Source organism: Haliotis cracherodii, unplaced genomic scaffold (genome assembly GCF_022045235.1).
Source record: "Haliotis cracherodii isolate W230 unplaced genomic scaffold, xgHalCrac1.p SCAF_3, whole genome shotgun sequence".
In the NCBI taxonomy this organism is placed as follows: domain Eukaryota; kingdom Metazoa; phylum Mollusca; class Gastropoda; order Lepetellida; family Haliotidae; genus Haliotis; species Haliotis cracherodii.
The window spans coordinates 46,333,936-46,347,185 of record NW_027266286.1 but is presented as its reverse complement, the minus strand read 5'-3'; the positions used below and the strand labels follow the sequence as shown (position 1 = coordinate 46,347,185).

Below are 13,250 nucleotides of genomic sequence, written 5' to 3'. Positions count from 1 at the left end.
GCCCGAGACACTTTACACGGTGGCCCCTCTTCTTTACGTCACTGTGATGCATATCAGTTACTGTCATATGGTGGTTACATACACAAACACAGTGGCCTCTTTAACTTCACGTGCAGGTCAGGGCATTTCGTAGTTTTATGTGATCTAATCTCACAACTTTACAAGTCATGGGTGGGGTTGTCAGGTAGGACCATTCTCATCTAGCAGAGTATCACAAGACTATCTCCCTCATGATGGCGTAGTGACTGCATTCACTTGTGTTTTACCTGTATTGCATGACCTACATAAACAGACAGTGTTAAACCAGGAAGTAAGTTATGTGTGATAATGCAATCCTCTCCCATTATGTTTATGTACAGATGATCTTGTCATGGCGAGTAAAGCAGTGAACATTATGACGACGTCTGTGATCGTTTGGCAATGTATCACCATTTTCTGCTACATTCTTCAGCCAGTTTGTACAGGTAAGACATGATACATTTATATGGGGATGGAAAATATTTGGTGAGATATGGTCAATGAAATATAATGAAATAATATTGTTCCTTGTATACAAACTGACAGTAAGCGTAAGGATTTGTTGATTTTTAACATGCAGTTTATGCATTTGTATCACAGCTAAGCTATTTGCGGGTATGGGGGAGGTTTATTTAATGCTACAAATTCAAAAGGTGTACAGGGAACTGGAAAAGAGCTAATGTTAAGAATAAGGTCTCACTTTATTGTGTCCTAAATGTCGAATTGTGGAATTGCCGGAAACTACACTGCGCTGAGTAAGGATAAGGACAGGACACCAATCTGTAAAACGAGACGGATAAGCCCAATGTCACAATGCCCTGATAAACCCTATACCAATTATCCAGATGGACGGTATTGTCTGTGTGAAAAACAAACCTTGCATTAAGTCTAAATTGTGTGTTGGTTTTAAAAGATGTAATATGACTAAGACAAAAAGAACATGGATGATGTTCAGTATACATATATGCCTGCATTAAATTCACAGGAACGACCATTATCAAAAGTTTGATACTATCGCTCATTACAAAACGAGTGTGTTAATCTTCCGATGTCTGTAGATTTGCATTTTAGTGATTCTCCAATGTTGTTGAGACGCTATACGGTCATCTTGCTCTGTATCAGTCTGTATTACACCTACGTGCAAGGCAATGTTGGCTGGCTCAATCATCTATCTCTCTCCCCCCCCCCCCCCCCACCCCCCCCACCCCCTCCCCTATCTCTCTCTAATGTGAATAAAGGGGGAGCTCACTATGTGTGATCTAGCTTATTGTGCGGTATATTGCCCAAGCAAGATAGCTTGTTTGTAAAATTGTGTAGCTGCGCCAACACTCCGCGGGGCAACAACGGATTTATATGGGGTGAATGTGAAAGTTTATATTTATCACTAGAGTGTAATAACCACATGTACCTTCTATACACTTTACGTAAATACTGAACGACATAAAACATCAAACCTGGTTATTGAATTATCATATACCATATTTACACATTTAACCGTAATAATTATACAGTTATTTTCGCTTGGGTGTTGAGCAAATTATGTAGGCACATTGTGTTGTTTTTTTCACTTTAAACTGATCATTCTAAACATACTGGAGAAACATTTTGTCATGCTGTGTATTGTTTTTGAGTCATGAAATAGATATGCACCACGTTATTAAATAGTCCAGCAGTAAATCGACAGGATGCGTATACATGTAGATGCACCAAAGTACAGATTACACTTCATATTGTTAACATTGTTAACTGTGTAGTCACGTCCATCAGGACATCCCTCCATCAATGATTTTTAACCAAGTATGTACAGGAACACACATCAACTGTGATAAAACCAGTGTTAAAGTGGTATGAATCAAACCACTACATAAGTATAATCCCAGTTAATACATGTATACATAATAAGTTGCACCAGGATCACGAGGGGTACATTGCGTTTTAAGCGTCCCGCATTTGGTTTTATACAACGAGTCGGAGGCGCGAAAAATAAAATCTTACTTGGGACGCATAAAACCCCAACTACTCGTGGCGGGGTATAAGGGATTTATTCTCCCCTGGGGAGATTTATCACCCTTAGGCGGGATACAAAGTATTTTATCGAGATCACGTGGGCCAATCAGAGTTAATCATTCTTACATGGGGTAGATTTGTACTAGAGAAGAGACACAATGCAACTTGACCATAAATCAAATATGCATGTCCAGAAAAATATTTAATGACAGCATTATTATGGCAGGAATATTTTAGAAACTGGCGTTTACATGTATTTTATCAAACATGACATGTACATTGTATCCTCTATCCATTGACAGAGTAGCAGTCAATGTACATGTACATATTGTAAATATATGGAGAGTATTGCCACGCGTTGACGGCGTGATAGTCCCATAGTTCTCCAAATTAGTGCCATAAAACAATATAATAGTTTTCGAAAAAAATCCGCGGATATGCAAGGATTATTCGCTAATTATTCTCAAAATATTTCGCAATTGAACTGCAGAACACGACAACAAAATTTGCGATGTAATATATATATTTTACAATTTCTCTAACGTTACTACCACATTTATGAAATGTCTAAACAATATGTTAGTATATATCCGATAACGTTGTGTAATGGATTACTATGATAGACTAAACTGATAGACACTCAAACATATTTCAAGGCCTGGAAAATATTCATACATGTATTTTGTGACCTGTCGTTTATGTAGCCACAACACACACCAGTAAAGCATGCTATGGGTCTGGCACGCAATGTGTACGGCATGGCATCAACTGCAGCAGCAACCAGAAGATCGCCATCTATGACGCCTATTTCACTAACAATACCGACTGTGGAACAGGTCGTCTCACTGGTTGCGATACAGTGAACCCGGACAATGTGACAGAACATGGGCATCACAGGTTCAACAACACCGAGCTGGTCTCCCTCTACAACAACTGTTCAACAGAGATTCGGTGTGTGTATCGTGCTCCCTGGCGAGGTACAGCTCTTACATTCTCTGTTGTGAAATATCAGTGCATTGAAAGTAAGTGTTGTTTTGGTATTATAATAATAATTGATCCCTGTAACTAATGCTTTGATTAGAAAAAAATGTGTTGTTGGTTGAGCTACTCCACAACTGTTTTCCACAGACTCGGTGTGTGTATCGTACTCTCCGGCGTAGTGCATCTCTTCCATTTTCTGTTGTGAAATATCAATGTATGGTCAGTAAGCGTGGGTTGATTTCAAAATAACTGATTGGTTGTGATAAATAACACATAAGAAACGCTGTTTGTGTTCTGCTTTTCCCTCATGCATCGAAATTTTCCAGTTTGTATCGACTTGATTAGAATAGAACTTATTTCAATTTAGAAGTTTTCCTCACAATTTCTTCGTCTGTTTTCGTCACCCATCAAACTGCCTTGGATTTTTTTTTTCAATATATGCAACCACCTATTCACTATTGTACCTCCACTGAATACTGAATTACCCGCTCCCTTCTGTGCCCTCGTGTGACAGGACACGACGGAGGACAACATAGCTGCTGTCAAACACAATGTCGGGTATATCATGGTGGCATGTCGATAATTATGCGAATTGCAAGTCAGTTATTGACAGTTGTGTGCAGACAGATTGCGAGGTCTCCAGCTTGGTCTTACCATGTCTTCTACAGAATGGCGCCTCTTTTGTGAGAAGGGGCGTGTCCTGTGTTTAGGGGTGTGTGCAAAGATGTGTTATATGTTAAACTGATTACTTATATTATAGGATGTTTGTTATACGAGGCATAAACATACCTTTCTAAGATGTTTAAGCATATCTTGCGAGTTTAATAGCAAACAGTGCGATAATTTAGAGCAAGGCTACCCACTAAAAACGTTGGAATGATGTATTTAGTTTGGTTTACTTGCTCACTGTACCTGTTACGTTTCTACTTCTAAAAGAATCAACAAAAGAATTAACATACAGAGATTTTACCACATTCAAAACAGTCAATTAATTCGTAACATTATACTCATGCAACCAGTTTTTGGAAAGTTGATAAGAAAAGCAGTTACTGAAACTACTAGACAGAGAAGAATATCCGCATAGCACTCGATTCCTTCATAATGAAGGCCATACAATGAATTTAGGAATATTATTTTTATTATGTTGAATATTATATTATGTTGCTTAAATATTCCCTTGCTTAACTAAATTTTTCAACTAACAATTAGGTCAATGGTTTTTCATGCATTTGAGATAGTTCTGAAGGAATATCTGGTGTTCATTTACTTCCAATTTATCGCAACACGTCCCATATTAAAAGAACTAAAATTAGGGAAGCAACAAGTCGTTCATCCTTGGAAAAGACTATTGTGATTGTGTTTAAACATAGATACGGTTTCTGATATTTTGTTGGATCAGTTTGAAAATTAACTTCTAGATTTGACTCGAACAACCAGTTGTGCTCCTTACCCTTTCTCTGGTATCGCCTGCACCCGTTAACTATATATATTCATCGGGCTCCAAATTCAGCTTTTGGCTGTAAATAAGTCCTTTGACAAAGGCGATATTTTCATTACCCAGAGTCGGACCTCTGCCCTAAACCACGACTGTGACAGTATTCTTACGATGGTCTAACGTTGAGTCTACCTTTGGAATTACCAATCTTATTAATTGGTTAATTTATTTTCCTACATACGCGCCACTGAAGCCACAGCGTGTAAAATGGCAAAAAATAGTTATGCACAACTTCGAGTTGTCAGATATTAATTACGGTAAACTGATGGCCACGTGCGAAGCTGCTGAGAAGACTGAGAAACACCTTGTCTGCTACTGCGTCGGCCTGGTATAGTGTACCTAAACAGATGAAGAGAAGTCCTCCTGTCGGACAGGCAAGGTATATGTATTTTGGTGAGTTAGTATTTAAGCAGACGCTGATTATTGGGTGACGTCATATGTTTGAGGGTGAAACACTCAAACGTCCCCATTTTGAGCATTCAACGTTCAGCATTGTGCACAGAAATATGTAACGTTTCGACTCTAACATTTGGAATAAATGTGAACATCTCTTTGTATTCCCCATTAGCAAATTGTCGGATGATTTCAAAAGTCAGGTTATAACACATGTTAGAACAAAACTGACATCACATAATATAAAATGAAGTATTGTTTAAATTGTAAGAACATTCTTTTCTGTTGATTGGAGTGATTTTGTATCAAAATAAAATATTTATCTACCTTAGATTTGCTTTCTTGCCAAAACATGTATTAATTACACTCTTTCAGAAGAGTGGGTAAGTGAGTTGGGTTTAACGCCGCTTTTAACAGTATTCCCGTTATATCACGACGTTCTTTCAGAAGAAAATGGCATTTGAAACTGAACGTTTTAAGACAAAACAGAATTATGAATTAGATCGATATAGTTAATATTCTGACTCTTGAACATCTGGTGCCATGACCGGTTAACATGAGTAACTTGTAAGCCTCACGAAAAATATAAACCATCGGCTCTCACCTGGTCGTCATTCGTTCAGATATTTGTATATGTCATTGGTCTGCGATATTCTGTGTTTAAGAGATATATGAAGCTGGACATGTTCACTGCTCCAAGATCTAATGTCACCCTTTAATAGATTCCACTGATATTGTGTTCGATACTTATAAGTCTTGACACTTTTGGGTATTCATTAAGCAACGACAAATACATGTAAACAAAGTTTTTTTCTATCGAATTGGCATTGCGATCACTTACTTCAATTAATAAAAGAAGACTCAGGTCACACTTCTCAGTTTCTAAGTAAACATATACAAGCATAATTTGTGACTTGTTGAGGCTACATATGTTTTTTTTGTCATTTCAGAGTCGCTGAAACCTCCAGCAGTAAAATTTGGTGGGCGGTGAAGAGTTTTAAGTGGTTGAAGACCTACAGGAACAGATTAGCTGAGGACAGGAACATAAGTCATATTTTGACGAAATTGGAAGACATTTGACCCGTGATGTTCCGATCTACTCTATTTCCCGTTTTGTTTGTGAGGTGAAAACGGTTGATGATTTGGGATACCCAGTAGACTTTCTTCATCTGCATCTTATGTACCTCGATGCTGTCCCCGGCTCGAAAACCATAATATTCAAGTCACGTCCAGTGACCGCACCGCTCTCCTCTCCTTCACTTCTCCTACTTCGGTTACAATTCAACTAAGACTGTCGGTCATCATTGTCAAGTGTGTTAACTTTTTTTTTGTAAGCGAATTGGTGACCTGTATATTTTATACTCTAGCTACTTCATGGCACATTTTTATCATGTATTGATTTGATATGTGTTATCTCACATATGTTTGCTACATGTGCCTTATTCATGTGTTCAAAATGTTTTTGTTACTATGATTTTCACGCTGTATCGCGATTGTCCTATAGGTATAGATATTTCATACTATGTAGTTATGGTCATTTGTGCCACCTCTATAATATTATTGTATACTAGTATATCTGGGTGTAAATCTGTAGTGATACCGTTGTTCAGTGCTGCATTTTGGTATCTTCCATATTGGTGTAATAGTTAGTTTGCTATTTAGGTTATCCCTATGTTAAACGCTACTTGGCTAAACTCTGCAGGCTATTGCATTCCCACGGCTGACCAGGAAAAGTTGTCCTCTCCGACATCCGCGCAAACCACTTGTCAAAATCATGTCCTTACCTCTTTACCTTTTACGGGTCCTCTTGCTACTTTGTGGTCTATCGAAACTCAGGTTACTCTGGTCCTATTCAGCTGAACTAAGGAATACTTTGGATAATATGATGAAGGTGAGTAGCAATACCCACAAAAGGAAGAAACAAGCTCAGATTGCTACATCAGGGGTAGAAGACGTTCTGTGGTCGAAATTTTGTTTGGGAAACGATAATCATGAGCAGCTGCTGGATGCGATGGTATATAGTGTTGGTATTAACTTTGCATTGCGTGACAGGAACATTGGAACTTACGCAGGGGACCAGCTTCAGATCGGTTAACTCGGAGATGGTATCTAATGTACAATGAACAAGCATATTGAACTAACAGTGGAGTAAGCAAGCATAGCAGATATTGTTGCCTACGAAAGTGTTGACAACCCTTACAGATGTGTTGTGGAATTGTTTCCTACTGTGTCCATCATCAATTCTAACAGCTTCGTTTCATTTCCGACCGTTAGATAAACGTTCTAGGGAGAATGTGTTGTGAAAAACGTTCGGGGCAACATAAGCTATCGACTAAGTTGACTGGATACCGCACTAAGCACTGCGTGCGTTTGCTGCTAGCTGTCTTCATCGGGCAGTGGGTAGGCAAGCAGCTAATATGTGAAGTGACTGGTCATAGATACATGGCTGTACGCAATCGCAGGCATACTAAAGAATTTCTAGCTCAACCGAGTTGCCTTTCCAATGAGGTTCACAGTGGGGTGTCTCAGTAAGAAAACTTGCACAATGTATTCAGTCTGTGTGCAGTAAACGACGCTAAATACTTTATCGTTAATAAAATGTATTAATATCATCGTATGTTTGTAGTTATCTATTTACAAGTGCAGATGCCCTAATTTTTGCCCAGCATTAATTGCCACATCTCCCAGGTTTCACTGTAATGAGAATCTGATAGCTTTCCACCAGATCGAATTTCTACCCAAACTGCGAGTGGTCCTACTATTACAATTCACTTTAGTAGTGTCCGAACAATAGAATAACGTCACAAATGTTACCTAACTGGGGTGTTCTACATGTACAATAGAATGTGTTGTGGGTATAAGACACACTGTGCGCCTGAAGCCATACTATATTAAAAAGGTGGAAAGTATGATGCGACAATCATAAATTGTTCTAATCTAACCCTCTCCTAGCATGATAACAACGAGGGTTCGGACATGGTAGATTCAAGACACAAAGGTTTGTCTTAGAGTGACTGTTGATTGAATTTATGAATGTTTCAGAAACTGATTCATTGAACATCAGTGGAGGTGTTGCAGTAGGCTTGTCTCAAGTCTCACTCACCCATGGAGATCAAAGAATACCAAGTTCTACACCACAAACCAACACTTATGTGTGCACTTTCAAGTCTAATGTCACCGCTACAAGCATATCAGTGTATGCTCTTGACGCGCGGTCAGGACGAGGAACTTCAAGGCAATGCTTATCACACTTGTCTGTCCTACCTGTGAATGACATCACAACAAATGATTGTTCAACTCCGTTCATACCGTTTGAGAGACTCAACGTAACAGCGGAGCTCCCCATATCTCTATACTTCTCAGATATTATAAGGCCGCCATCAACATTAGTTTGGCTTCTGATCAATGGTGAGAATGAGTAGTGAAATCACATATGCTTATGTTTACAAATGAGACATACGATGTATGAGTAATGTCAGTACAGGTGATGTTAGAGGCAAACTGAGATATTGTATTTATAGAATTATTACAGTGTGTTCAATTGTAGATTATGAAATCACAGGCCCTTACGCAAATTAATCAACAGTTTTTCAATTAATCATTTTCTGATTGTTCGCATGCTTTTGACTGTGCAGTCACACAACGCAATGTCATCAGCAGTAGTTTATTTTATTGTATGGATAAGCAGTAAGATAACATAACTGTGTTATATTATGTGTGTGCCATATTGCAGCATCAGACCCTTTCAATGTGAAGTGTGAAGCTGGTACAGTGACAGGCACAGGTAGGCAACCACTAAATGTATCCGCATTTACAATTTATTTCTCTGTATATACTTGTTGCATGGTCACTTCTGTGATGTTCTATTGTCACGTTCAACATGTGTATCTGAATATCAAAATGTGACTCCGATCACAAGTACGGGAACACAAGTCGATCATGTTTCCTCCACAGAAGACAGAAGTCATGTATCAATAGGTAATGTAAGTTTTTGAAAAGAGACCATTAGTAGCGGCCATTGAGTAGTTCATAATAGTTCACAATACCAGAAAGTATAACAATTGTGCAAACTTACACAATAGCGGACATGTGTAATGCCATTAAAGCTTTTATTGGATGCACAATAGTTTCTGTCCACTCTCTTGTGATGACAAATTTTGCACTCAAAAGCAGTCCTGACCATGATTGACCATGAAGATTCTAATGTCAGGAAGGTCATCAGCTATGTTATTCATAGGCTTGTAAAACATATTTATTTGCACGTCACAGCCGATACATCATATCCTTGTAAGAAACATAATTATATACAGATAAAGCAAAGCTGCCCATATAACTAATAATAAAAAAAGTATGTAATTGAAGAGTTATGTTACAAATACCGATACCTTCCGTATATCTCACCAGTGTGAGCCTTTCGCATCATATTGTGAATGACAATATAACAATGTATGTCCGTCAAGCAGAATAACTTGAATTTAACAAGATAACGTCACTAGAACTCACCCAAATACAAGCTTTTATTTTCATAGGATTTCCTCCAACATTAAGCTTACACGCCAAAATATAACTAAAATATTATACAAATTTGTTTTTGTATGTACCACTTGTATTGTTTTAGTGCACTGTCTTGTATTACTGTCCAGTGCAATTACAACAACCAATAATATAGTTTCAACAGTGACAAGGGAGAACGACACTGGCACAGCAGGTAGGATGCATTGCTAATGCGCCATACATTTATGGATTCGATTAAGATACCTATTTATGGATTAGTACAAATCATTAACTATATTTCAATATATTTTTATATAGCTTTTTTCTTCATCAAACAACATCTTAATAATTTTATTTGAACCTTTTGAGTAATACCCGGATTCTTTTCTTGGGACATAACTTGGACGTTTAAGAACACATTTAGAAAGCAGATACTAAAAATTAAAAAAAATCGTACACGAGTTTAGACGACCGAGTTAAGGCATGACATTCATGTATATTGTGTTGGCAGTAATATTAAAAACTAACTTAAAAAACATTAATATTTAACTTACCTTCTTACAGTTGTATTGCACATGTTTGCAAACAATTTAGGGAACATTTTGTAACCGAGGCAAGGAATAGAGCAAAAACAAACCACGTTGAAATCACACACACACATATATATATATATATATATATATAGAGAGAGAGAGAGAGAGAGAGAGAGAGAGAGAGAGAGAGAGAGAGAAAGAGAGAGAGAGAGAGAAATATAGATATAGATATATGTGTGTGTGTGTGTGTAACCAATTGGCATATGATGACATGTATCAACCAAGTAAACAGAGCTTGACCATCCGAGGGCGTATTTTATGTGCAAACTGAAGAATAAACCAATTGGCAACAGAAAAGTTGTATGGGAAACGTTAATTTACCTATTAACAATGTGTATTGTTATATATAAGCACCAAATTTGATATTCACGTTACATGTACCGAAAATAGACTTTGCTTGATTTCAGATCAGAGTGAAGATGACACAGGTGCAATTATTGGTGGGGTTGTGGCCACAGTCTTACTTGTATTGGTTGTAACATTGGTGTCAGTGGGGCTTATACGGAAGAGGTAAGTATTCAAGTGTATTCAAATTATCTTTACAGTGACATATTAATTAGGCCCATTGTAGCTATCAACAACAACTAAAAACGTGCATTGCGCATCATGGTAATAGATATGACATATAGAAGGAACAAGCTAAACTTTTATGAGGTGACACGAGATAAGAGACGTGCATCAGTTATCAGAGGTCCTGCAACACATTCACACATTTATTTAAAGCTCATATAGTGATTTTCTTTACACACTGTGCCAGTTTCCGTTGCCCTAACACAAACAAACACACGTGTCTCCCTCAGCAGAGTCTCTCACTAAGCATCTTGCAATTATGTACACAACGGGAACAAACATTTTCACCATCACTGAAAAGTCAATAATTGTTATTGGTTAAAGAAAATAAGAATATATTGAAATGTGTCTTTCATAATACCCCATGCATTACTGTTTAAGCTATCTGTTTTCTCTCCACTGATTTTAGACTGGCTAACAGTGAAGTAAAGGAGAAGACCGCATCATTTCCACAGGATGTACAGCCTGACATGACATACAGTTTGGCTGGTAAAATCCCACAGAACAAATACAATGAAATCCAGGATCTGAAGACACAGAACAGTAATTATGATTACGCTACTGCTGGTGGCATAGCTATTCCTACGAATGCAGACACATATTTCATTATTGAACCAGCCGGGAAGCAAAATACAGAACAGTTTTCAACATCCTCTACCACCGAATGCGATTATGATCACATCGGTGACAAACAATCCCAACAGACCAGTGACTACGACACAACAGCCTCGGTGGCTCAATCTACAAACACAGGAGGAACAATTGGAGAAGACAATTATGGTTACAATCTTTTCCACAAGAAAACCAACCCGCAGATACACCAGAATGATTACGACACCGCTGCCTCTGCAACTAGGGCAGTGGCACAACTGACTGGGACCGATAGGAACACTGATGATGACGACTATGACCATTTTCCTAGGGTGACCAATGACCTTGTTAGTTCACCGTATGATACTGCATCAGGAATGGAAGACAACTATGATCATTCTGTTGCGGGGCAAAGGAAATGAGCCTATTCCTAAAATGGAATGTTTTTGTGTGTTGTGATTCACTCGGCATCTACGTAAATTGTTACCTTGAACTTGACAATGGATTTGTGGCACTAAAAGCTTTTCTTATTTACATAACGTTTTAGTATGTCGGAAATATATATATAAGATTCATATGTTTAAAGCTGTACACGGGTAGCCAAGCCGTCTAAAGGCACCACAATTCGCTGTGTAACTAGCCATTGTCATGTGTTCAAGCCCCAGTTTCAACCGGATCAATTCATGGTTATTGGTTTGTCAGCACTATGCTTTAGGGGTGTGTCAAAATGAGAAACGTGTAATATTTGCTATTCTCTTATATTAAGATGTCACAGCACGATTAGCTGCAATTCTGCTCACTCACATTCACTTTAATCCTTCCTTGTATTTTAACAGCCATTAGATTTGATTTACCACCATCAGATATACCACTGTGATAATTCTTATACAGTTTACAAGCAGTAATTACATACCAGGTAAATACCAAATAAGCACAACAATATTGTTTATAGAGTAATTAGATTAGTGTATATCAGTATAATTCAACCTTGATTAATCGGTTTTTGCTGAGCTTGTATAGTATTTTTTCTTTATGTAAATGTGGGTACTTTAATTAATACTTTTACTTCCAAATAGTATATACTTTGTGTAACAGACGTCGAGGCACCTATTTCACGATGTCTTTTTGTTCATATTAGAAAATAAATTCTGATATATTTTACAGTATTAATTCTTCACTGTATCTGTCACTTGGGATAGTACCTTTCACATACATCATTTCCTTGAGGTCGACTTCATCATATCAACAACGGCAATGACATAATTAAAGTACTCGTTTTCATACGTTTAATACCAGCCGTGGTTAATGACCTTCACGCTTTGTGGTCAAAGTAGTACCGGACATCGTGTGCCTTCGTGCAAGAGTATGCATACTCCACCAAAGAACAATAGTAAATTCAAGGATTTAGTGTGTAGTTGATGTGTTTTATCGAAGATGACATTTCAAGTTATATTTCAACTTCGTCCACATTAAGCATTGGTAACAACTTACATCAATATCAATCAGCATAACAGGATCAGTATTAATGTATCATGTCCGTATAGTAATGATCCTGCTTGGCCACAGTGGAAGCATAACCGATATACATCATGAATGCTTATTATTCGTTTGATTCTCCGCGTCATACACTGACTGTACCTTCTACACTGACTATTGTATTATGAGGTGTGGCTGAAACTTTCGGATCGAAATCCAATAGTACACTCTTTACATGTTCATGCACATTATACTTTACATGACAACAGAGCTCATTTCAATCTAATACACAACAAAGCAACCGAATGCTGGTGGCGTCAAAGAGGCTAAGTATTTTCTGTTGTTGAAAATGGACAAAATTGGCTGACGCAGTGTTCAAGAGGAAAGATAGAGCCATGAAGATGATCCAAGGTCATGAATTATTTTTGTTTACATGTAATATTTTTGTGATATGATTGTAGATGATCTACGACTCATCCCGTGTCATTTTCCTATCCAGTGGGCATTTCTTATGATAGAGTTAGAATTCACGTCATTTTGAAGAAAAGACAGTTGATTTGTGAAATCGATTTGTAACCATTAATAAGTCTTGAGTTCACTACTATCAGTCATAGAACGCATGGCCTGTTACA

General features: G+C 37.7%; 1 protein-coding gene across 1 annotated transcript; it reads left to right on the top strand.

Annotated features, from left to right (window-relative positions):
* The first annotated feature begins 394 nt into the window (after positions 1-394).
* Positions 395-11,635, top strand: LOC139475135 (uncharacterized). The gene is made up of 8 exons (XM_071258394.1): positions 395-464; positions 2,730-3,047; positions 7,937-8,302; positions 8,628-8,679; positions 8,808-8,872; positions 9,513-9,602; positions 10,389-10,491; positions 10,961-11,635. The coding sequence occupies exons 1-8, from the start codon at positions 395-397 to the stop codon at positions 11,562-11,564; spliced, it is 1,668 nt and encodes a 555-aa protein (XP_071114495.1). The 3' UTR covers positions 11,565-11,635.
* The last annotated feature ends 1,615 nt before the right edge of the window (positions 11,636-13,250 follow it).

Coding starts and splice junctions, on each gene's coding strand:
- LOC139475135 (XM_071258394.1), top strand. CDS start 395: ATGACGACGTCTGTGATCGTTTGGCAATGTATCACCATTTTCTGCTAC. Junction 8,303..8,627: donor AGTTTGGCTTCTGATCAATG/GTGAGAATGAGT, acceptor GCCATATTGCAG/CATCAGACCCTTTCAATGTG. Junction 10,492..10,960: donor GTGGGGCTTATACGGAAGAG/GTAAGTATTCAA, acceptor CACTGATTTTAG/ACTGGCTAACAGTGAAGTAA.